Source organism: Girardinichthys multiradiatus, chromosome Y, assembly GCF_021462225.1.
Source record: "Girardinichthys multiradiatus isolate DD_20200921_A chromosome Y, DD_fGirMul_XY1, whole genome shotgun sequence".
Lineage (NCBI taxonomy): Eukaryota > Metazoa > Chordata > Actinopteri > Cyprinodontiformes > Goodeidae > Girardinichthys > Girardinichthys multiradiatus.
Window position 1 is genome coordinate 21698923 of NC_061818.1, and position 24298 is coordinate 21723220.

The 24298-nt window shown below is 40.2% G+C and overlaps 1 protein-coding gene across 1 annotated transcript in view; it reads left to right on the forward strand.

Moving 5' to 3' along the window:
* LOC124864143 (delphilin-like) overlaps positions 1-24298 on the forward strand; it is a 54584-nt gene that overhangs the window by 24535 nt on the left and 5751 nt on the right. Inside the window, exons 8-21 of the mRNA XM_047358813.1 lie at positions 46-342; positions 1077-1228; positions 3322-3428; positions 3527-3674; positions 3825-4153; positions 4899-7214; positions 18327-18414; positions 19149-19238; positions 19334-19530; positions 19637-19792; positions 22716-22802; positions 22885-23014; positions 23090-23208; positions 23301-23465. Coding sequence (XP_047214769.1) covers positions 46-342; positions 1077-1228; positions 3322-3428; positions 3527-3674; positions 3825-4153; positions 4899-7214; positions 18327-18414; positions 19149-19238; positions 19334-19530; positions 19637-19792; positions 22716-22802; positions 22885-23014; positions 23090-23208; positions 23301-23465 — 4381 coding nt within the window. The remainder of the gene's footprint in view (positions 1-45; positions 343-1076; positions 1229-3321; positions 3429-3526; positions 3675-3824; positions 4154-4898; positions 7215-18326; positions 18415-19148; positions 19239-19333; positions 19531-19636; positions 19793-22715; positions 22803-22884; positions 23015-23089; positions 23209-23300; positions 23466-24298) is intronic.

Consider the following 24298-nt stretch of genomic DNA (forward strand, 5'->3'; position numbering starts at 1 on the left):
CTGTTTCTATCTATGTTGTTTTGTGTACAATGTCCTGGTCTACAGGACCTTTTCTCATGAAAAAGTTGTGTCCATGCTCCAAGGAAGCGGAGCCATGCCCACCCTGGTTGTAGAGGAAGGCCCGCCTACTTTTCCTCTGGCCGAGCAGGACCTTCCCGGGGGTGGCGCTCCCACTGAGCGTGCACGCTCTCCAGTGCTCAGCTCCCTGCAGTGGGTGGCTGACATCCTGCCTCCCAGCATCAGGGTCCAGGGGCGTACCTTTGGACAACAGCTGGAACATCTCCTGACCATCCAGGAGAAGTATACCATCTGCAAGGCTTTGGAGAACTTCTTCCAACACAGGTGAGCTGAAAGTGCGAGGAAATTGTGAGTGGAGAGAGGAAGAGTGGGAGGTATTTACACAAATAGAGTTTTAGTGTATAAGTGATCCAAAACAATAAATAAACTTATTTTTAAATGTTGTCATGGAAGATTCAATTGAATTGACTTTGTAAAGTGCCTTGAGACAACATGTGAATTCATGCTATATAAATTAACTGAATTGAATGTTTTTAACAAACATTTTGGTTTTTCCAGTTTTTCTTTCAGATGTTCATATTTTAGTAATTTTTCACTTTTTTGGTTTTCTGTAATGTTTGCTGAATAATTTTCTTTATTTTCAATTTATTTTCTTTACAGTTGGAAAGATTTATAATTTACTATTGGAAGTCAGCCCACACATCTTATTTAGTACTTATTATCTTTACATTGTATTTAATTTGGTCTTTCATGTCTTTATTTTAAAGATATAACTAAAAACACTTTATAGGCCACTCTGTTGTCTTACATGATAAAAATAATTCTACAAATCAAAAGTTAGGACATATTAATTAATTTGGAATAACGCAGGGAATTCTAATGCCAAAATTAAGAAAATTTATATATTTGTGATATTTGTTTTGTATATCTTCGCTCACATCTGGAGGGTAGTCCCAACACTTAAGCTGAACTTTCCTTATTTTCCTCTTAATCAGTGTGACCTCTAATTGGACAGCCAGGTGATCTCTGTCTTGCTGCCTGTGTTTCCATGGTGACAGGAATGTTGACACGCTGATTGTGGATGTGTTCCCGGTGCTTGATACTCCGGCCAAACAGGTCATCTGGCAGTTTGTTTACCAGCTGCTGACCTATGAAGAACAGGAACACTGCCAGAACAAAATTTCACGATTTCTTGGATATAAAGCACCAGGTTTGTGCACATGTATCATAACATATACTGGTTATTTGACTCATGAAGACTGTCATGAGAATGTGATGGGGATCTTGAGGTAAATCAGTGGTTTACTGAGCTGCTGCGACCCTTCACACGTTGTTTCCTCTTCCTCTGCATGACCTGTATGTGTGTTTCAGTTCCACCACCTCCTCCTCCTCCCCCTCCTCCTCCGGAGCCCGAGTCTGCTGCCCCTGAGCCCCACCGCCGTAGCAGCTCCATGAGGGTGACAGGGACCACATACAGAAGTAGTGTTAGGGGACGTAGCTCTGATGACCTGGTCATTGGCACACACTTGGGCATGGGTACTGAAATTCTATATCTCTGCATCAGGAGCAAAACTAACAATGAAACCACTTAAGCAGTGTCAGGTGTCTTCACTGTCATCATCTTTGTTAACACAATTGCACACACCCATGTGTAAAATGCCAGATTTTTGTGACGTTAATGAAATTGAGAAAAGTCATTTAAAAACTTTTATCATCACTAATGTAATGTATATCATCAACAATTCAACTTTAAAACTAATTTCTTAAGGGCAACAGATGCAAAAACCTAAAAGGTACATTAACCTGGTTGCTAAGTGTACACACCCCTTAACTAATGTTTTTGTTGAAACACCTTTTAATTTATTTTAAGCATTCAGTTTTCTTTGGTAGGGGTCTGTCTATGTGTCACATCTTGACATAGCATATTAGCCAACTCTTCTGTGCAAAAGATTCTTCTTCTTCTGTGAAGGTCATGGTGATCAGATTCAGGAGATCATTGAAATGCTTCTTCCACTGCCAACAACATTTTCAACGTCGGTCAACAATTTCCCTGCCAAATCAAGGGGATTGCACCTGCTGACATTACATCATCAAGCCCTGAATCGTTTTTTTCTGCAGCTTGACGACTTCCGGCACCATTGGTGTCCACCAGTGAGTCCTCTGATTGCCATCATGAAATACACCAATGACCTGTAGCCCACAACTCCTGGAAGACATCCTCAATAGAGGTCCTGAAGATGGCCTATTCTGATTCAATGTGAAACTTACCTGAAACTCTCCTGTACGTGTGAATTAAAGATCTTTTGAATGGCGTCCTCTACTAGACATACCCTGTTCACCCTCACCACTTCTATAGGTTTCCCAAGTCTGACTGGTAACCTTCTCTGCCACTGAATGCAATTTACTACCAGGTGGTGATCAGCTGACAGCTGACTTAACACTGTGGATCAGATGATAGCACTACAAAATGGATTAACGACCTTTGGCTCGAAATTGGCTGAAACCAAGCAAACAGATGGACTACCTTAAGCTTGAAACATGGTTTTATTAAAGACATCTCATTCCAAGCATACAGATTCAGTGACAGAATACTGTCTCCGTCACCTACCACCCACCACATGGCTCATATGGCAACAGACTTTGACTTGCAGGTAGTGGTTCAACATGGATGTGACCTGTTGCCTTTCTGGGTTGAGCCTGGTCATGCCCTTGTAACCAATGATTAACCACCAGGTGCTCACTGGTAATCTCTGCCTCCTTGGCTTACACACCTAGCTCCAAGAGTGTTCCCTGGTCTCTGTAGTCCAGATGAGGTTCGCCAGTTGATATGGTCTCCCTTCAGCTCTGAATCTCTTTGTAGGACCCTAACCGTGAGACAGGTTTGCCATGGGAGATCCTACCAGGGGGTGAAACGTAGCCCCCAGGATCAAAGGATCAAAGAGGTACTAAAAGCCCTTCTCCACCTTGAGATAATGATTGTACAAAGAGGGCTAAAAGATGCAGCTGAGCAAATTGAAGAAATTCTTATTAAGGAACCTGATCTACATTTCAGGACAATCAGAGTCACTGAATCTGTTGGCAGGTGTGAACTTAAGAAAACTGAATGCTCATTTTTGTTTTAGTCTATGGTTACCATTGTTTTCAGTTGAACTTTCCATGTTGTCAGAATTGTTTCAGCTAAAACTGGGACGCGGTCACCTGGAGTGTGTTGCTGAAATGGTTACACCAAAGTTTGCACATTCAGTCATATTACCAGGAGATGTGGGTTGCAATAAAGGTATTCTAATAAGTTTATTAACATAGGCGTCCGTGGAGAGCCAGGACAGGAGACTGGTATGAGGTTGGCCCCAGGAGAAAGACAGTCAGGAGACGGAACATCTCTTCCTGAGACTCCCAACAACTTCACCAATGCATGTACCAATGCCAGGTTTTATTCTAGAATATACACTGTTTACAGTTCATTGAAAAAGTCTCACTCCAGTTTCTTTGTATGTTTCCCCTATAAAAGCTGTCAGCTGTGTACGCTGAGCTGGAAAATATGTACTCCGCTAAGAGGTCCAAGTCATTGAAGAGTCGCCCTCCTCCTGCTCCTGAGAGTTTGCTGGACCTGGAACCTTTATCCTGCACAGGGTCTCCTACAAGGAATGCTAACACAGGTAGCCACAATTTACACTGAATGAGTATTTGTAATTTGGTCCAAGAGAAGATAGAATAATTTATCAAAGTAGCTATTATCTGAATCCAATAAAGCCAACATAGCTTAAGTTTAACTCTGTGTCTATATGAATAACTATACTCTGTCTCAGGGGCCCACAAAAGCTCCTCGCCCCATTCCTCATGGCCAGATCCTCTTCCCAGTCCACCCTCAGCCGAGTTCTACCCACCCGGCTTGACAAACCAGAACAGTGGGGAGTCTAACCCCTACATAAGCCTGGACAGCCCCCCTCCCTCACCTCTTGAACAAGACTTTCCGTCCAGTCCACCTGTTTACCGCAGCAACAAACGGCGGTACACCTTCTCCAAACCTCCGCGTTCAGAAGACACAGATCGCTTTCTGGATGCGCTGAGCGAGCAGCTGGGACAGAGGGTGGCGATTGTCGATGATTTCCTGAACCCTGACAATGACTACGAAGAGGTAGAGTCAACACAGGTTACAGGAAGGACTTTCTCTGTAAATGGAAGTTCATCTTGTTCCTTAATAAATCAGTTATCAATAAATGATGAAATGCTTAACTTACCACAGTTATCTCTCAACTAATCTCAGATTTGTCTCCAGATAAAAATTAGGGCAGAACTCTTTTACCCACAAATGTACAGAATAAGCAGAGCAGACTGTTGAACAATGAAATAAATTGATAAATAATTTTTCAAATTTATAGTTAAAATTTTGTTAAAATTATAAAGAAATGCAAAGTATTTTCATTAGTGTTCAATTATTTAAATCTGATTTGATAATAGTACTTTTATTGACAAAAAGAACATGATTTCTTCACTATTTTTATTACTAGTTTTATAGGATTTTAGGTTGATATTCTCTCTTTACATGAAAATGAAACTACGGTAAAAATTACTATTCTATTGTCTGTAAGTGAACCAACTTACGAAATCGAAGGAAGAAATCGCCACACATTTCTAGTGGTCCATGTTTAATGACTCAGATTACTAAGGATGCATTACTTTATTTATAGACCTTTTAATGTGTATTTTTAGAGAATGTTCAACTCAATCATAAACCTGAATCAGAATCAGAAGGGGAATATCGTTGGTGCAATTACGTAGTGAACAGTTAACAGTTGCCAGTTTAGTTTAATATCTCAAGTTTTCCACAATTCCACTCTGACATTAAAGGTCTAATGGCGTGTACTTGGTGTTAATGTCAGGATGTTGTGCAGATGGGTTTCCCAGATGAGGACGATGAAGATAATGAAGACAAGCTTGGTGTGGACGAGGAAGAAAATGGAGGATTCTTAGCTCCAGAGCTAAGCAGCCCAAGTGATGTCCAAAGCAGCAGTGGTGAAGAGAATGCCTCATCCCTCACATACTCCTCTTCCTCTGATCACATTCCTCCTCCCCCTATGACACCACCTCCACCCCCACCTGTTCAGTTCAACGACCCACCACCTCCTCCTCCAGCACCCCCACAGAGTCCACCTCAACACCAGCTACAGCAGGAATCTAATAGCTACACTCCTGAGCACATGCCAAGGGCATACGTGCCAATCCGTCGGAAATCTGGCCCCCCTCCACCACCACCTCCACGCAGTAATCCACCACCAAAACGCCACTCCTTGCATAAAGTCCTCCCTACAAGAGAAGATCTACAGGTCCAAGCCACCTTACAGGAGCTTAAAGCTTTCCAGGAGAGACAACAAGCTTACGAGGAGAGGCAAGCATATGAGGAGCAAAAAGCCTACGAGGAGCAACAGCGTTATCAGGAACAACAGGCCTTTAAGGAGAAAATTTTCAAAGAGAGACAAGCTTATGAAGAGCAGAAGGCTTACGAGGAGCAAAAAATGTACGAAGAGCAACAAGCCTACCAAGACAGACAAGCCTATGAACAGCAACAAGCTTACCAGGAACAAAAAGCACACAAGCAGCATCAAGGCTACAAAGAACAGATGGCACTTCAAGAGCTACACGCCTACCAGGAGCAAAATGCCTATGAGGAGCGTAGAGTTTACGAGGAACGCCAAGCATATCAAGAGATGCAGCAGATCTACCAGAGCCACCAGTCTATGCCTGCTCAACCAACACAACAGAAGGCCCATTCACCTCTTCCTCTCCAACAACCGCACCAGTCCTTGCCTCCGCTCCCCTCCCAAGAGACCACGCATCAACATGCTAACCACCTTCTTTATATGATGCGACAAGTACAGCAGCAGCAACTGGCCCACCAGAGTCACCACCACAGACGCTTGTCTCGTTCAGCGCCTCCACCACATCAGCCATCACCCCACCAGCAAGTCCGCCCCAGCCAGCAAGGTCAGTTTGCAGAGGGAATCTACCAAAGTCATCAAGGCATAAGACCCCAACCCCACCATTCATCAACGGAGATACTCCACCAAGGTCCGGTACATCATTCCTCCACTGAGATGCTCCATCAGCTGCCCCAATCCCAAGCCCACCACTCATCAACTGACATGCTCCTGCAAATGCAGCAGGTCCAAGCTCACTACTCGTCATCAGAAATGCTTCACCAAATGCACAAAGGCAAGGCCCATCACTCCTCGACTGAGCTTTTACAGCAATCTCACCAAATGCAGCAAATGCAGCCTCACCACTCCTCAATCGAACTTCTCCATCAGGCTTCCCAGATGCACCGAGGCCAAACCCACCATTCATCAAGTGAGCTCCTCCATAAGATCTATCAACCCAAGCCCCATCACTCATCTACAGAACTTCTTCATCAAGCCACTCAAATGCACCAACCCAAGGCCCATCACTCCTCCACGGAACTTCTGCATGAAATTCAGCAAGAACCTGCCTCTCTCCCGGTCCAGTTTACGCGTGAGAGCCAATCCCATCAGAGTCGCAGGAGTGTTAAAGGTCATCATCAGACAGATATGTCATTGCGGGAAAGACACAAAGACCAGCAGATCCAACAAATGCACCAACCCCAGCCCACCAAACCTTCTCCCCAAAGAACCCCTTCCATCCATCAGACTCACCACCATTCCAGTTCACCTCAGATCCACCACATCCACCACATGACCCCACAGCCGCCTCCTCCCCAGAGCTACCAACATCAAATTCAAGTCATCCATCCTCCTCAGCAGCCCCACAGGCCCCAGCCGCTTCTTTCCACCTTTCAACCCCTTCAGCCTCACCAGCCCACCCTCTCCACCTTCCAGCCTCTGCCCCAGCTCCACCAGTCACAGCATCAGGTCCAGTCCGCCACCCAAACCGGTCGTCCACAGTCACAGCCCTCACATCACCTTCTGCAGTCCCAACAACAGCATCAAGCCCAGGCTCACAACAAGCAATCTCACAACCAGAGTCAGCCACAGTCCCTTCCTCACTCCATATCTGATCCCACAGAGCTTCTGGGACCATCTCCTCCTCCACCCCTCCCACCCCCATGCTCCCCTCCACCACTGCCAAGACCCAGTCTGTCCCGAATGAACTCACATCACATGAGTGTCAAGAGGCTCCGATGGGAGCAGGTGGAGAATTCAGAGGGGACCATATGGGGACAGGTAAATTTGTGTGTGTGTGTGTATGTATATACAGTATGTACACTCACCGGCCACTTCATTAGGTACACCTTGCTAGTACCGGGTTGGACCCCCTTTTGCCTTCAGAACTGCCTTAATCCTTTGTGGCATAGATTCAACAAGGTACTGGAGACATTCCTCAGAGAGTTTGATCCATATTGACATGATAGCATCACACAGATGCTGCAGATTTGTCGGCTGCACATCCATGATGTGAATCTCCCATTCAACCACATCCCAAAGGTGCTTTATTGGATTGAGATCTGGTGACTGTGGAGGCCATTAGAGTACAGTGAACTCATTGTCATGTTGTGGAATTTTCTTATCAAAGTGGGTAAAAGTTGACTCATAACAAGAGAAAATCCGGACTTTGTCTTTATAAGTTTTATTCAAAGGCATTCAGCGTTTGAAGACCCTGACACTGAGGTTAGTCAGTGAAACAGAGCCCCGATCAACATTTACACACAGTATTTATACCAGAACATGACAGTGTTATCTCAACTGCAAAGAGTCTGTGTTTTATGACCCAAACCCTTCTTGAGTTCAAAGGTGACAAGGTTATCTAGGAACAGACCTAACTGCCCTTCCTGACATTGTCCTAAAAGATGGGTCTGAACCATAAAACTTCTGATAATGGCTTTTACAGCTTCTTCCTCTAACACAGATGTTCTGAGGAGTAAGATAAAAAAGGTCATACACTGTGGAATGCTTACTGCAAGACTTTCCATCACATTCCCTCCTTCTGATTACAAGATAATCACAACTAAAGGAAAATTCTTCAAAACCATCACCCCTCTCAGCTAACAGATAATCCAAAGCCATTCTAGTTTGCAAACTCTTAGTTCTGATAGCCTGCTGCTCCGTAGTTAGAACAGTGAAACCTTCCTCAGTAAAGCTGTAAGATTAAAAGTTAACACAAAGGGATCAGGAGCCAAAGATCCTGAAATAGTAGAAGGATCAGTTCTGATAGGACATGACTCAAATTTATGTCTGTTGATTAAAGCACATAAAACAGATATAATAGCTTCGCAACCTACTGTCTTCCCAAGGAAATAAGGTGTACTTTCCTCCTGTGTAATACAAATATCTGGATCTTTAATCGGATTTCTAATACCCCAAATTCTATAAAGAGTTCCTGTAGACGCACACGTTAAATTAATCTCACTAGAAAATCTACTAACATTTCTGCTTTCTCTTACACTATAATTCCTCACAGTTTTGATGCATCAGTTGCCACAAACATTATCAGCATGATCATAGTAGTCAGAAAAGTGATGAATCTCTCTTCGAATCCGCTGATGAGTATTATTAGTCAGATTAACCACACATTGTCTTTGCTGTACCTTTCCCAAAATGAACACAAGAGTTATAACAATACTTGCAATACCAATCATTAGCATCAGAACGGACCATCTTCCATATAGCTGCATCGTGACCTTGTAGTGGAATGTCCTTTCTTCTGGTACTGAAAGCAAACAGTTTTTTCCAAAGAAAACAAATTATAAACACAACTTAAAAAACAAAAAAAACAAAAAAATCCTGCTGGAAGTTAGGCTTCCATAGTCCAACTAAACAATGGTGGAAATGAACACATTTCAAATTTCTACCATAATGATAAATATCAAGCAATAAACATAAAAGTTAGATAAAAGCATCCGAGATTTCCTTCTCAGAGTCAGTTTTGCTGTCAAAGTGGGAGGAAAGAATTTGGCTGACCCTTGCTGTCCAGGCAAAAGAGCCCCTAGTAGCCACCAAATGTTAAGAAATTAAGGAGAATAAGCATCATGGCGCATATTTGACTGTCTTTCTTTTGCAGACGTCACCAGTCCATCATCCAGAGAAAGGTCATGTGCAATGTGTAGAGGTCTTCCCTCTCACTGTGGTGTGTGTGCAGTGAGGCAAATGACCTTATGATTTCTAACTTTCAGGCAATGCGATGGCCTTAAGTAGATTCTGAAATAACGTTGCACTGCCCAAGAGATTATTGTGCCCTTGTAAGAACAGTGTTCTTCAACCACCTCTTCAATCACTCGCCAGTGATCAGCTTACAGTTCTTTGTCTTGTGGTGGTCCGCTGTCCTCACACCTTTCAGCCGTGGATGATCCAGTTGGAAGATGACTTGTGTCCTGGAAGCCAGATGAAGCTGGAGGAGCTGGAGCTTTCCTGCAGCTTTCCTGGGTGTCTAGTAGGATCTGATATGGGCCATTCCAGCCCTGGACTTCCTGTGTTTTCTCCTAAATTTTCTGAGCAGAATCCAGTCGCCAGGAATAAAGGACTGGAGGGTGGAAGTGGCTGTTTCTGGTAATGCAGCCTTCACCGTCTGTGAAACTTGAGAAAACACAGTGGACAGGTTTTGACAGTAAAACAACATCCTATCTTCACACAAAGATGTGGAAGAAAATGATCTTGGCAATATCCCCATGTCCAAATTAGGAGACCTGCCACACAGCACTTCAAAAGGACTGAGATTTACCTGTGTCCTTTGTCTCAATCTCATATAAGTGAGAACAATAGGCAGAGCCTTCACAACACTTGGCTAATTTTCAATTCAAAGTCCCATTCTCAAACCTAAGTGCTTAACTACATGAACTTCATCAAAACATCCAACAAAATCCAAAGAATTGATCTTCTGACTTCACCTGATATACTAGCAGTGACCATCAGCTAAATATTCTGAATATCAAAAATGTGACATGATGTTTGAGGAAGGTCTGATTACAGGTCAATATTTTATAGTTTCAGAAAACCCACAAAGAATTTCAAAAATGGTCTAATCTGTGGAGATGTAAAATTTCACAAAAGAATCAACACCATAATTTCAGAGAGGTTTTCAGAATGTGGTCTTAGGGAGCTATGCACCATTTATATAAACAAAGTACAACGTCTCTCTCACATTGTCACTAAGTCCTCACTGGAGGTCTGAGCTACCCTTTTTCCATGAGTGCTAAAACGTTTGGAACCCCATGTTACTTTATTCTGACATTCCCCTCTTCTGGCGCAGGGTCCAACCCATGCGACAATCCAGCAAAAAGTTTAAAAAAACGTCTAGTAACCAAGATCATATTACATAGAACCAAAGAAATGAATTCTGACATAACTATGTGTCACTATGAATTTAACAAAAGCAACATAAAGAAAATCCAGATGTTTTTAACTGCAATTCAGTTCCATTAACAACTAAACACAAACTTTAGTTATTCAGTTCATCAATATTTCACTTAGAAATTAGTCACATATCATCCTGATTTGTCTTGTATAAAGATGAGTATTAGATTAATGGACATCTAATGTAATTCAGATGCATAAACCCTACAAATTTGAATTTAATAAATAATTCCCACCAAGTATGAAATCATAACTCAGATTCTTTATCAAAAATATATTCCTTACTTTTGACATATCTTGAACTGTCAGTTAGCTTAATGGTACCAGGGAAAACTTTCAATCTAATAAATCACCAATGATTCTGCATGCAAAACTAATTCTTCAAACTAGTTTAAACTATTTCATTAACCTTTTAATAGTAAAACACATAAATCTAAATTTTATGCTACATCCTTAATTATTATACAAAAAAAAAACAACATGTTTTTAAGGCAACAATCACTACAAGCATTTTGATTCTATTGTCTCTTAAACAGTGTTAAAACTCAGGAAGGGAGGTGCTGAGCGTTACCATGACAACAAAGGCGTGAACCAACCTGGTAGGTGGGCGGAGTCAGGCAGAACTAACCTCTGATTGACAGCCTATGGGCGGAACCACAGTTTCTTCATTCAAACCCATCTTAATGAACCTTAAACTACAAAACTGTTAACATTCACCTACCTCAGAAACAAGCTGCTTCTTAACTCTCCTGAAAACTCAAAGTTTTAATCAATCTGGGATTTAGAAACATTATTCTAAACATGGATTATTGTTTCATGCAACATATAAACAAACATTCATTCTAATAAAACAAACACAAAACATCAAAGACAAACAAATGGCCAAATTTGAAGCTTCAAGAATTCAAAGACATTTTTAACAATCTCTTTTCAGAATATGTTTTCTCAACCATATCTTTTAATGCTATAATTGATCAATGTTGTTATGACAATCGTCAGGATCCTTTTTAAAAAAAATGAGTGCAAATAGTCCACAGAGATCTCAAAGTATTTAGAAGCACAGCAACAGTTTTCTCTTAAATGAATCCAAATTTACTGATGCTGAAACCTTTTGCTAATTCTTTGTACTGTAACTCTGTAATAATAATAACTACAATCCTGAGAGTTATTGTTATAATTCTCTTTTTGTTTCTCAATTTGATCGCAGCTGTATTGCAGAATTTCAAGTTAAATGCAAAGAAGTATTTTAATTCAATTCAATTCAAATTCAAAGATACTTTATTGATCCCCGAGGGGAAATTAGAAAAGTCAGCGTTGACATTTTTATGTTATACCCAAACTAAACAAAAACTGCAGTTTTTGACTTAATCAGAAATTAAGATAAGAAGCTTGTCTCCAAACTGGACTTTTTCCCACATAGTGTTTAAAAAAGAACAAACATCATTTTCTTTAATTTGGGCTATTTAAATTTTGAGAGTTGGGGAAAACTTATTATTAGAACCCCTCTTTTACAATCCAAATGCTGATAAATGTTCCAATATTTTATCTCTTAGTAATCTGAAATCACATTGTGTACCTTTCTACTCATATGTATTCTTTTAATCTTTAAACCCTAAGAAATCAAACAAGGAGACTGGAGTTTGAGCCGACCATCCTCTTACTGTTAAGAGAGCCTTTATTTCTTTTCTTTTCCTAAAATGAAGGATTTTACTTGTCTTGATTCTGTTATAAAAATCCTAACCTTGGTTCCAAAACTAAACTCTTCAACCCCAATCTGTGTCCTCAGAGTAGAAATCTTGAGTATTATTGCATTTTAAAGCCACCAAATGACTGGAACTCATCATTGGCTTAGATCTGTTTTAATAAGTAATCAGCCTACCTTTAATTAAATATTATAATTTTATGGACCCAAAATCTATGGCTCACGGGCTTCAGGAGTCCAGGAACCACAAGTTGAGTACTACTGCATTGAACAATGATGTTAACTTTCTGCAGAGATTGAAGGATTGGCTAAATATATTATTTCTGCTTGGACAATAATCAGATTTAAAATCATTAGTTCACAGCTCCTAATTTACCTCAGATCATATTTGCTTCTAACCCAGTTCATAAGAAGCTTCAGACAAACATTATGCTAAAAAACCAAAAACAAAACAAAAACCAGATCTGTTTTAAAATAAAGAAAAAGCATCCTTAAAAACTTGATACTGTGGTGGAAAATAACTCCACGGTTCTGAAGGCCTTTTCATGCAGAGTCTTTTAGGAAACATGAGATTAGTTTAATTTTTGTGTGGTACCACTGTCCAATCAGATTCTTTCTAAATAACCCCATTTTTCATTCTCATTTTAAAGGTTTGTTTTACCAAGGAAAATGTGTTTAACAAAACCAATTACTCTCAAAAGTTTTAAAAGTTTTTAGCTGGTGATATCTTAGAAAACAACAAGTGTTTTAATATTTCTGTGCAGCACAGAACTGATCAGGTGTCCTTTCCTTCTCCAAAGGGAGAAAAAAGGAAACTGCAGAACCAAACCTTTCATAGTTTTTGTCAGGACCTGATATAAGGTACAGTATAAATCAACACGCTGCATGAATCAGAAGAGGAAGAAAAACCTAATATAACCTCATCCCAGCAGCTGCTGTGAAAAACAATGAATTTGTACTTTTCATAAGCGTCAGTTAACACTTGCGGACAAAAACTGCACCAAACTGTAAATACTGTGTCAGAAACTGTATGAAGACCATCTGCAGTAGAACTAAGCCTGTTTTAATGAGGTCTCTACCCATTAGATTTATGGGATACAAACTCTGACAACAGAAAATAATATCTGAAGGAGAAACCCATCAGGTTTTACGCATGCGCTGGGTTTTAAAAATGCTCCTTCATGAGATCTGTCCTGAGAATAACATAGAAACACTTGGTTACTGCTGAGTTTTGGAGATATTGTAACTTCCTCTGCTTTTAATAACTTTTAATAACTAGAATAATTGACCCTGAATATTCCACGATGAAAGAGAACTTGTTTCTCTAAAAGAATTAACCGGAAAGTATCAAATGAGTTAAGTTATCACCCTTTTAAAGATACTTTTCTAACCCTAAAATAATATTTTAACCCGCTATATCTGTCCACGTCAAGCAAGCGTCACATGAGCAGCGGTTAATAAGCGTTCTTCATTGCAGAAAATAGGAAAAGATTTATGCAAATGTGTGTGTGTTTGTACGTTACCTCCATCAGTTTCTAAATCGCTCCAGAGTCAGACTGTCAGGCACACAGTCCTCTATCAGTCCAAAAAACAACCAGGACCTTCCCAGGTCTGTTGGTGAGACATTCAATCATTCTTTGTCCACTTTAACTTCTCCAGGAGGGAGAAAGAAGAAACTTTGCTCCGGTTTCTCTTCTGTCCACATAAGATGCTTTCAATATAAATCCAGTGTATCACTCTTCTGGCTCTTGCAAACAGCATGGATCGTTGTCTATCTCAGTGGGTCCAGATTTCTTCTGAGTTTTGTTTTTTTTTCTTGTAGAAAGTCACACTGCGATATTCAACATGCAGGAAGGCAGATCTCTCTCTTTCAGGCCGTTCTGGAGAAGCGTCTCTGGTGGAGTAGACATGGAGAAGGGCAGGTTTCTAAAATCCAGACTCAAAAACGCAGATGTTAAACTCAAATCCCATATATGTGTGTATTTGTGTGTGAGAGAGACAGAAGAAAAGTTTAGTATAGGTTCAGATTTTGGACACAGAAATATTATCAGTCAGTCAGTCAGTTGTCCCCCTGCCTGTCACTTCCTTCCACAACATGAACTATACTCCTTTCTAAAACAACTTTCTTTTCGCATCTCTAATGTCCCTTTTCACTTTTACCTTCTTTCCCGACTGATCGCAATATTTAAGACAAACTAAACTTCCTTCAGGAATGTTTTAACTCTTTAACTCCTTAATTGATGCACTCTGTGCTTTTTAATCTTTTCTTATGTTTTTTTTTATTTTTCCATCAACTGTTTTACTTGAAACTATTTAAACTATTTAACTTATTTACACTCAAACTTCCACGCTGTGAAAACCCAAACTTATCTTCCAAATTAAAGCACATTTAACACAATCATCCCCACTTTTTCCTTTCATTATTTTATAAATCAGAGTCTGAAGAAGGAGACACCCCTGATGCCTCAAGGTTCAGGAACCATTTTTTTTTACCTGTTCAGCGGCACGTCTGCCCACTGGCTTTTCTCCTTTATGAGGTGTAGAAAATTGCTAAAAACCACCCGCAAAACCCTGTGTTCTGCTTTATCTTATTGTTACCAATGAGAACCTCCCTGCCATTCCTTTTGCAGGGTAACCGGGCCCTCAGCTGATGTCCTCCCTCTCGCAACTCTGGAACCTAATTAATTAGTTAGGAGATGATGGTTAATGTGTAATAAAAAATAATATTATACATTATATCATACAGAGCAACTTCTCACCCAGATATATTTGACGACAAATAGTTCGGATCCAATCGGCCAGAAGCCGCAGGCGGGCACCAGAACTCCCCTCCGTAAAATGGACTGAGAACAACTCTCAGGCTGGCCAGGCGTCCGTGTCCCATCCTGCGGTCTCCTCTGGCACGTTAGATCCTGTTCGTGACGCTAAAATTGTTGTGGAATTTTCTTATCAAAGTGGAGAGAAGTTGACTCATAACGAGAGAAAATCCGGACTTTGTCTTTATAAGTTTTATTCAAAGGCATTCAGCATTTGAATGACTCTGTCACTGAAGTTAGTCAGTGAAACAGAGCCCCGAACAACATTTACACACAGTATTTATACCAGAACATGACAGTGTTATCTCAACTGCAAAGAGTCTGTGTTTTATGACCCAAACCCTTCTTGAGTTCAAAGGTGACAAGGTTATCTAGGAACAGACCTAACTGCCCTTCCTGACATTGTCCTAAAAGATGTGTCTGAACCATTAAACTTCTGATAATGGCTTTTACAGCTTCTTCCTCTAACACAGATGTTCTGAGGAGTGAGATAAAAAAAAGGTCATACACTGTAGAATGCTTACTGCAAGAATTTCCATCACAGTCATGTTCAAGAAACCAGTCTGAGATGATTCATGCTTTTTGACATGGCACGTTATCCTGCTGGAAGTAACCATCAGAAGATGGGTACACTGTGGTCATAAAGGGATGGACATGGTCAGCATGGTAGGCTGTGGCGTTGACATGATGCTCAATTGGTACTAAGGGGCCCAAGAAAATATCCCCCACACCATTACACCACCACCAGCCTGAATCGTTGATACAAGGCAGTATGGATCCACGCCAAATTCTGACCCTACCATCTGAATGTCGCAGCAGAAATCGAGACTCTTAAGACCAGGCAATGTTTTTCCAATCTTCTATTGTCCAATTTTGGTGAGCCTGTGTGAATTGTAGCCTCAGTTTCCTGTTCTTAGCTGACAGGATTGGCACCCGGTGTGGTCTTCTACTGCTGTAGCCCATCCGCCTCAAGGTTTGACATGTTGTGCGTTCAGAGATGCTCTTCTGTGTGCCTTGGTTGTAGCGGGTGGTTATTTGAGTTACTGTTGCCTTTCTATCAGCTTGAACCAGTCTGGCCATTCTCCTCTGACCTCTGGCATCAACAAGGCATTTGTGCTGGATATTTTCTCTTTTTCGGACCGTTCTCTGAGAACCCTAGAGATGGTAGTGCGTGAAAATCCCAGTAGATCAGCAGATTCTGAAATACTCAAACCAGCCTGTCTGGCACCAACAACCATGCCACATTCAAAGTCACTTAAATCACCTTTCTTCCCCATTCTGGTGCTCGGTTTGAACTGCAACTGACCGTCTTGACCATGTCTACATGCCTAAATGCATTGAGTTGCTACCATGTGATTGGCTGATTAGAAATTTGCGTTAATGAGCAGTTAGACAGGTGCCCCCAATAAAGTGGCTGTTGAGTAGGTGTATATATATATATATATATATATATATATATATATTCACACACACACGTGGACAAAATTGTTGGTACCCCTCGGTTAATGAAAGAAAAACCCACAATGGTCACAGAAATAACTTGAATCTGACAAAGGTGATCGTGAATAATAAGTCTATGAAAATGAACAAATGAAAGTCAGACATTGCTTTTCAAACATGCTTCAACAGAATTATTTAAAAAAATAAACTCACGAAACAGGCCTGGACAAAAATGATGGTACCCTTAACTTAATATTTTGTTGCACAAGCTTTTGGGGCAATCACTGCAATCAAACGATTCCTATAACAGTCAATGAGACTTCTGCACCTCTCAGCAGGTATTTTGGTCCACTCCTCATGAGCAAACTGCTCCAGTTGTCTCAGGTTTGAAGGGTGCATTTTCCAGACGGCATGTTTCAGCTCCTTCCAAAGATGCTCAATAGGATTTAGGTCAGGGCTCATAGAAGGTCACTTCAGAATAGTCCAATGTTTTCCTCTTAGCCATTCTTGGGTGTTTTTAGCTGTGTGTTTTGGGTCATTATCCTGTTCCAAGACCTATGACCTGCGACTGAGACCAAGCTTTCTGACACTGGGCAGCACATTTCTCGCTAGAATCCCTTGATAGTCTTGAGATTTCATTATACTTGCACAGATTCAAGACACCCTGTGCCAGATGCAGCAAAGCAGTCCCAGAACATAACAGAGCCTCCTCCATGTTTCACAGTAGGGACAGTGTTCTTTTCTTCATATGCTTCATTTCTCCGTCTGCGAACATAGAGCTGATGTGCCTTGCCAAAAAGTTCAATTTTTGTCTCATCTGTCCATAAGACATTCTCCCAGAAGCTTTGTGGCTTGTCAACATGTAGTTTGGCAAATTCCAGTCTGGCTTTTTTATGATTTGTTTTCAACAATGGTGTTCTCCTTGGTCGTCTCCCATTAAGTCCACTTTGCCTCAAACAATGTCGGATGGTGCGATCTGACACTGATGTTCCTTGAGCTTAAAGTTCACCTTTAATCTCTTTAGAAGTTTTTCTGGGCTCTTTTGTTACCGTTCGTATTATCCGTCTCTTTGTTTTGTCATCAATTTTCCTCCTGCGGCCACGTCCAGGGAGGTTGAATACAGTCCCATGGATCTTAAATTTCTGAATATGTGCAACTGTGTGGTCACAGGAACATGAAGCTGGTTGGAGATGGTCTTATAACCTTTACCTTTAACATGCTTGTCTATGATTTCTTTCTAATCTCCTGAGACTCTTTCCTTCGCTTCCTCTGGTCCATGTTCAGTGTGGTACACACCATGTCACCAAACAGCACAGTGACTACCTGTAACCCTATATATAGGCCCACTGACTGATTACAAGACTGTAGACACCTGTGATGCTAATTAATGGACACATCTTGATTTAACATGTCCCTTTGGTCGCATTATTTTCAGGAGTACCATCATTTTTGTCCAGGCCTGTTTCATGAGTTTATTTTTTAAAATAATTCTGTTGAAGCATGTTTAAAAAGCAATGTCTGACTTTCATTTTTTCATTTTCATAGACTTTTTATTCACGATTACCTTTGTCAGATTCAAGTTATTTCTGTGACCATTGTGGGTTTTTCTTTCATTAACCGAGGGGTACCAACAATTTTGTCCACGTGTGTCTGTGTGTGTGTGTTTGTATACCTTTACAGTATATACTGTAAAAGGAAAACCTTTCCATTGACCTCTTCTCAATCCTGTATTTAGGTCTCTTTCTTTGTGGCCGGTTTTAGAGGGCAAAGTGAGAGGCTTGACCCTTCTCTTGTCGTCACATAACTAATGCTAAATAACCCTTAAAGGAGGCTATTTTCAATGAGAGAGCTTGCCTGAAAATGCACAGCAGCACACACAAAATTTAACAACCCAGATTATCTCATTGTAAGCCAAATGCCGTGTTTCTATTATTAGTTAAACAAAAACAGGAACAAGTAATGATTCCCTTTTTTATTTTTTAGATAAAACTTTAAAGTTTACATATGTTTTCCTTTCTCTTCTTTTTGAAGTTGGGAGAAACTTCCGATTATGACAAACTGCATGACATGGTGAAATATTTGGATCTGGAGCTGTACTTTGGGACACAGAAGAGCTCACGTAAGTACATTTAATAGGATGTTTTCATTGTGCTTAATGTGTGAGTGAAGCCAAATTATGTTAATGTTTGGTCCTACTTCAGCTGATATTCATGCAGACTGATTTCAAAGAAACATAACAAAATCTCAAAACTTATTGAGTTTATTTGTCACTCACTTTTTTACTTTAAGAATCTACTCTGACTTTTTTACATTAATTATTGTATTTAAATGGAAAGCTCTTAAAGCAAGGTTCTAATAAAATATTATATGCAAACACTATATTAACAGCTTTAGACCATAACCACATTTTCAGTTGGTGGTTATATATAAAGAGATTGATGATTATTTAAACATGAAATGGTTAAGAGGCTGTGCACCACCAATAATTGTCCTGTGTGAAACACTGACAGTGAAACATGCAAAGATTTTCCAGTGCAAGAGTGACAACAACTTAAAGGTTTCCAAAATAGCATTTGCATGAACAGCTGATATTCAGATTGATGTTTTAGAGACTGTAGAGATCCGTTGTGGCCGTGGCCCCTCTGAGGCTAGCCATTAGCTTCAGCCTTAAGGACAAACTAATCTGAATAAAGACACCATGAAAATTTCCACTGGAGGCATTTTATTAATTTCTTATGTCTTTTAAATGGAAACTTATTTTAAAAAATCCTAACTATCCATTTAATGTTACTTTGCAAATTTAGTTTCCGTATTTCTTCCATAAGAAATGATAAATTTTGTCAAAAATTATAGTGCCTGCTCCAGAGCCTCTTCCGCACCTGGAAACCTTCAAGAAGAAAGATGTTATAGAAATTCTGTCCCATAAAAAGGCTTACAATGCCTGTAAGTATAGTTATTCTGTTCTAAAGAGCAGTATTTATAGTTTTTACGTTTTAGTTTTCTATCCAATCTTTTGCTTTCTGTTTGTCACCTTACAGCCATCCTGATAGCCCACCTGAAGCTTTCTCCTGGGAGCCTGCATCAGGTCCTGATGAACATGGCTGCAGACAGACTGGAGGCAGCCCACATTAAACAGCTACTGCTGTACGCTCCCGATGCTGGGGAGGTGAAAAAATACGAAGAATACAGAGAGGACCCCAGCAAACTCAGTGAGCCAGACCAGTTCATGCTGCAGGTACAGTCCTGGTACACAGGTGTTAGTTTTGTTGTTGTTGCACAGGTGTGAACGAACCGAGCATCATCATGTAAATGATCTGAGGGTTATTGTTGATGTCTGTCAGATGTTGTCTGTACCAGAGTATAACACCCGTCTGCGGAGCCTCCTCTTCAAGTGTTCACTTCAGGAGAAGACGGAGGAGCTAAGGGGAGCCTTTGACTGTATCATCAAGGCCTCAATGGAGCTGAAAACCAGCAGGAAACTGGCTAAGATACTAGAGGTACCTTTCTTCCCAGAGAATTAAGTAAAACTAAAAACAAGTTATAAATGTGTGAAAGAGTCAGTGGTGCATCTAGGACTGGATGAATAGGGCGGCACAAGAAATGAATAAGGGAGAAGAAATAGTTTTCACACCACTTAAACCTTTTCCAGTGTGTCAGGTTACAACCACAAACTTCAGTGTGTTTCATTGGGAGTTTATATAAGACATCATTTTGAATGGAAAGAAAAATAATATGTTATTTTTTGTTGAGACCCCTGCCATGGTTACAAAATGAAAGGCTAGTACGAGCCTTTCTGGAACTTTCAAAATAAATCTCATTAACCTACTTTCAGCACAGCCAGAAATGGAATAACAGCGGACTTCCTGTGATGTCACTGCAAAAACACAGCTTTTGCAACAATCTGACCTCCCCAGAGGAACTGGACAGAGGGACACAGTGCACTAATGTCTCTTTGCAGGCAAACAGACATAACTCTTCAAACTGGATCCAAGAGTGTCATACGATCACACGATCATATGCACTAAGTTAAGTAGGAATGAATTGCTGTTTTTGTATCCAGTATTCATTCATGTATGGGGTTAATTAAGGTACAAGCGTGGCCTGACTTTCTCTCTGAGGTCTACATAAGCAAACTGAGTTCCAGAGAGTTCCCAGCACAGAGACCCTGTCTCTACGACGCTGAGTGGAGCAGTTTTCCCGGTCTGAAGGACAACGGGACCGCATCACCATAGTTACAGTAGTAACGTGCAGTTCAGCCGGGCGACAGAGTGGGCTGCCCCACAGCCACGGAGGTTAGCTGCAGTTAACCCTTTGTTCACTGTGGATGCTTCCTACAACTTCGTTGCTCAGACAACTTTTCCTCAGCACAGTTCACGTAAGAGGTTGTGTTGGGCAGAGAGTAGTAGTTAGAATGAAGTAATCTAAACCTTTTTCGTTTTATGACGTTTGGTTTTGTTTGTGTTGAAACTCAGCCATCTTAGTGCTAGCAGATTATCTGCTCAGCACATGTGCTCAATTTGTGTGTTTCTGTTTTTTTTTTTTAAGTTAAGACAAACTTTATTTAAAGGGTGATTTTAAACACAGAAGATCGGCCACAGCGCGCCATCCACGTTTATGCATTTTAACCCTTTTATTAATGGTATTTTAAAGGTATGTGTTTGATTCTGATGATAAGCTATAAGCTTATTTTGTTAGCTTCAACTGCTAACAGCTAAGAACACGTGTTTGCCTGCTAAAGATCATTTACCCAAAAAGGTTTAGTTTTCAATCTAGTAAAATATTCCCTTAAATATTATTTTGCTAAACTTGATAACTAAGTAACACAATTAAGCCCATTTCTCAAAGATTTGGTTCTTATTCAAAATAATATTTCTTTAAATATTATTTTATTAAATAAAGGCAGCTAATTAAACACCATTAAGAACTGGTCATCCAGAAGGTTGGTTTTATTCAGCAGATCATTCTTTAAAATATTATTTTTATTAAAATAATATTTTATCTGATCTTGCATTATGAATGGCTAAAGGTATACCAATTATTGCTTAAGTTGGTTCCAAGACTAACTTAACTTCACTTCCAGATTCTTCAAGATAATCCTTGGTTCTCAAACATAAACATTGCATGGTAATATTGCATCACTCTTTCAGTCATGGTTCTCAATCATCTTTAATCAACTTGTTTATATTGTACATTGCCCATTAGTCTTCCTTATTCTTTAATTCTGCTTGGTAGTTAGTTGGATTGTTTTAGCTTAGTAAAGAGTTTGTTGATTGAAATATGTTTGACTTTGAGTTGACTTATTTTTGTTAATAAATTCTTTTATTTTAAGAAATTGTGTGAATTCATTCAATATATGTGCAGAATTTTGCTGTTCAATAATGTCAGAGCTTGGCTCATCCCTTTCAATTTTGTCCTAATGCCACCGCTTTATTGGGCTGGTATTCACAGGACAACCCTTAACAGAAATATTAAAATAGTATTAATATTAAATAATATATTCATAATTGCAACATTTTTATCATTTTATTCAGGCGTCTTGAGTCAGTACTTTGGAGAACCACCTTTTGTTTTGTACATGTATGTCTCCACCTGCTTTGCACATCTACACCGAAAGTTTGAATTTGTCTTTGTCTGCCCAGAGGACCTTCTTTAACATGTTTGCTGTGTTTCCTACATGGACTAAAACAAACAGCAAACAAGACAGAAGATTTGTTTTTTAAAACAATGGCATTTTTCTTGCCACTTTTCCATAAAGGTGAAACTTCTGGAGGAGACATTAATAGCAGCCTTGTCATCAAATTGCTCCACCCGAGCTCTGGATCTCTGCAGCTCCTCCAGAGTTATAATGGGCCTTTGGGCTGTTTCCTTGATTAAGGCTCTTCTTTCCCCACCTGGCAGTTTAGGTGGATGACTCCATCCTTGTTGGGTTGCAGCTGTGCCTCATTTCATTTTCACACGATAGAACGTTACCCCTGACCTGTCTGCTATGTTCCTTGGTCTTCATGATGCTGCTGGTTCACTAATGTTCTCTAAGCAAACCTCAGAGGCCTTCGCAGAACAGCTGCATTTATACTGAGATTAAAACACACATGTGAGCTCTATTCAATTATTAGGTGACTTCTTAGGCAGTTGGATGCTCAGGATGTTATTTTGTAAATGAAAGGTAATGGGGCTGATTACAAATCCCCATCACACATTTCAGATTTTTAGATTTAATAAATTAAAACTTTTAGGTTTACTATGCCATAAAATCTCATTGCAATACTTTGAGGTTTGTGGTTGTGAAGTGACTAAATGTGAAAAAGTTCAAGGAAAGCATTAATTTTGTACAGCACAGTTGGTATATTCAGTTTGTTCTGCGTAGTTGAAAAAGCACTTTGAATATCACTTTTCCCCCTTGGTATTAACCTTCTTTTTTAGTTTGTGCTGGCGATGGGAAACTATTTAAATAACAGCCAACCTAAAACCAACAAGACAACAGGCTTCAAGATCAACTTTCTGACAGAGGTACTGTACTTCTAGGAAATTTGTTTGTTATAGGCCTGAAATCTTCCTAGTGTGTTAAACATCCTTCCTGTGTCCTGTCCAGCTAAGCACTACTAAAACTGTTGATGGGAAGTCGACGTTTCTGCACATCTTGGTAAAGTCGTTGTGTCAGCACTTTCCGGAAGTGTTGGATTTTTCCAAAGATCTTACCATGGTCCCTCTTGCAGCAAAAGGTAAAAAGACACAGTAGATTTTTAACTTTTGTGAAAAAAAACTTTCTACACACACAAACTTGCACACCTTTTCAGTGAATAAGAAGACTATCTCATCGGATGTGAATGACATCCACACGACCATCCAGGACATCCGCTCAGCTTGCCAGAAGATGCCGGTGACTGCAGAGGATCGCTTTGCCGTCGTCATGAGTGTATCCTTCAGAACGAAAGGAAAGCAGCAGAGAGAATTATTATCTACTTGGTGTAATGAGATACTGTAGTTCCTTGACTTTAATGTGTGCAGAACTTCCTGGAAAATAGTCATCCAGCGATCCAGTCCCTGGAATCGCTCGAGCAGAGAGCCATGGAAGAATTCAGCAAAACAGCCTCATACTTTGGTGAAGACAGCAAAGCCACCACTACAGAGGCTTTCTTTGGTATATTTGCAAAGTTTATGAACAAGTTTGAGGTAAGAGAGTCAATTTTAGCTGTTAACTATTTAAATGATTTTCTAATTTAAACTGGATGCAAAATTTGTCCCCTTTTCTTGTGCTTTCTTTTTTCGAATGAGAAATTCAAAACCTATAGCTTTCTCCCCAATGAATGAGATGAATAACTAAATAGTGTGATCCAAACAAAACACAAAAAATGTGTAAATTGATAATTTTTTTCAATAAAAAAAAGCACCTTGCATAAGTACCACTTGAATTTATTCACCTTTTATCACTTCAATGCCTTTTTATTTGAATTTTGTGTAGTGGACAAACACAAAGAAGTTTGTAAAGCTTTTTAGATTATTTTACAAATGCATTCCTTCTGATAAAACTTTTTGTAGAATCTCCTTTCACTGCAGTTACACTCTTGTAAAGAGAACATTAGTGAGCAAACGGTGCCACAAGGACCGAGATACACATCAGACAGGTCAAAGAGAAAGTTGTGGAGAACCTTGAAGCAGGGTTAGGTTAGATGGCAGCATCATGCTGTGGGAATGCTTCTCTTCAGGTAGGACAGTGAAGCTTGCCAGAGTTGATAGGAGGGTTGATGGAGCTAAACACAGGGCAATCTGGGAACAAAAACCTGTTGGAGGCTGTCAAACACCAGAGACTGGGGTGAAGGTTCACTGTCCAGCAGGATAACCACCCTAAACATACAGACAATAGAATGGTCTAGACCACTAAGCTATTTTGAATGAGCTAAAACTTGAGTCTCTAGATGTCCAAGGCTGGAAGAGACATACCCCAAAGCAACTGCAGCGGTCACTGCAGCAAATGACGATTCTACAAAGCACTGACACGGGTCGGC